This window comes from Oxyura jamaicensis (genome assembly GCF_011077185.1).
Source record: "Oxyura jamaicensis isolate SHBP4307 breed ruddy duck chromosome 26 unlocalized genomic scaffold, BPBGC_Ojam_1.0 oxy26_random_OJ61828, whole genome shotgun sequence".
Classification (NCBI taxonomy): Eukaryota; Metazoa; Chordata; class Aves; order Anseriformes; family Anatidae; genus Oxyura; species Oxyura jamaicensis.
The window spans coordinates 1,284-2,354 of NW_023304727.1; the positions used below are offsets into that span (position 1 = coordinate 1,284).

At 68.8% G+C, this 1,071-nt stretch overlaps 1 protein-coding gene across 3 annotated transcripts in view; it reads left to right on the forward strand.

Annotated features, from left to right (window-relative positions):
• The window catches only part of LOC118158328 (glutathione S-transferase 2-like), a 2,303-nt gene extending 1,238 nt beyond the window's left edge, over positions 1 to 1,065 (forward strand). For all 3 annotated transcript variants that reach the window (XM_035312974.1, XM_035312972.1, XM_035312973.1), the window contains exons 3-7: positions 11 to 75; positions 166 to 247; positions 319 to 419; positions 654 to 749; positions 822 to 1,065. In XM_035312974.1, the coding sequence (XP_035168865.1) occupies positions 11 to 75; positions 166 to 247; positions 319 to 419; positions 654 to 749; positions 822 to 1,046 (569 nt within the window). In that variant the 3' untranslated portion in view covers positions 1,047 to 1,065. The remainder of the gene's footprint in view (positions 1 to 10; positions 76 to 165; positions 248 to 318; positions 420 to 653; positions 750 to 821) is intronic.
• Positions 1,066 to 1,071: the final 6 nt, after the last annotated feature.

Sequence of the window (1,071 nt, forward strand, 5' to 3'; positions counted from 1 at the left end):
CCCCCCCCAGCTCCAAACTTTGACCCAAGCGACTGGACCAACGAGAAGGAGAAGCTGGGCCTCGATTTCCCCAACGTAGGTGGGGGCCAGGCACGGGGTGGGGGCGCACGGGGGTGCTGGGGGCTTCCAGGGCTGACCCCCCCCCCCCTCCGCTGCCTCCCCCAGCTCCCCTATCTCATCGATGGCAGCACCAAGCTGACCCAGAGCAACGCCATCCTGCGCTACATCGCCCGCAAGCACAACATGTGTGAGTGCAGGGGGGGCTGCGGCGCTGGGGGGGGGGTCTCGGGGGGGTCTGACGGCTGCCCCGTCCCGCAGGCGGGGAGACGGAGGAGGAGAAGCTGCGCGTGGACATGCTGGAGAACCACCTGATGGATCTGCGCATGAGCTTCGCCCGGCTCTGCTACAACCCCGACTTTGTGAGTGCCTTGGGGGGGGGGACGGACAGGGGCACAGGACCCCCCCACTGTCCCCAGCCCGGCTGGGGACATGGGGTCATCACAAAACACACCGTGGCCTCTTCTCGCCACTGCAAAGGTGTGCTGGGGATGTGCCCCTTCCTGCCTGGTCCTGGCCACGGGGCTGGGACCCCCGGGTGCTGGGGGGGCTGGGGAGGGGGGGCCCTGCACCAGCTCTGCCCCCCCTGTGCACAGGAGAAGCTGAAGCCGGCGTACCTGGAGCAGCTGCCGGGGAAGCTGCGGGAGCTGTCGCGGTTCCTGGGCTCCCGGGCCTGGTTTGCTGGGGAGAAGGTGGGTGCTGGGGGCTGGGGGGGCTGGGGGCTGGGGGCGGCAGTCTGACCCTACTGTCCCCCCCCGCCGCAGCTCACCTTCGTCGACTTTTTGGCGTATGACGTGCTGGACCAGCACCGCATGTTTGTCCCCGATTGTCCTGAGCTGCAGGGCAACCTGGGCCAGTTCCTGCAGCGCTTCGAGGTGAGCGGGGACACCCCAGTGTCCCCAGCCCCGTCCTGTCCCCATGCCTGTCCCCATCCCCGTCCCCAACCCCATCCCATCCTGTCCCTGTCCCCACCCCTGTCCCATCCCTGACCCTGTCCCCATCCCTGTCCCCATC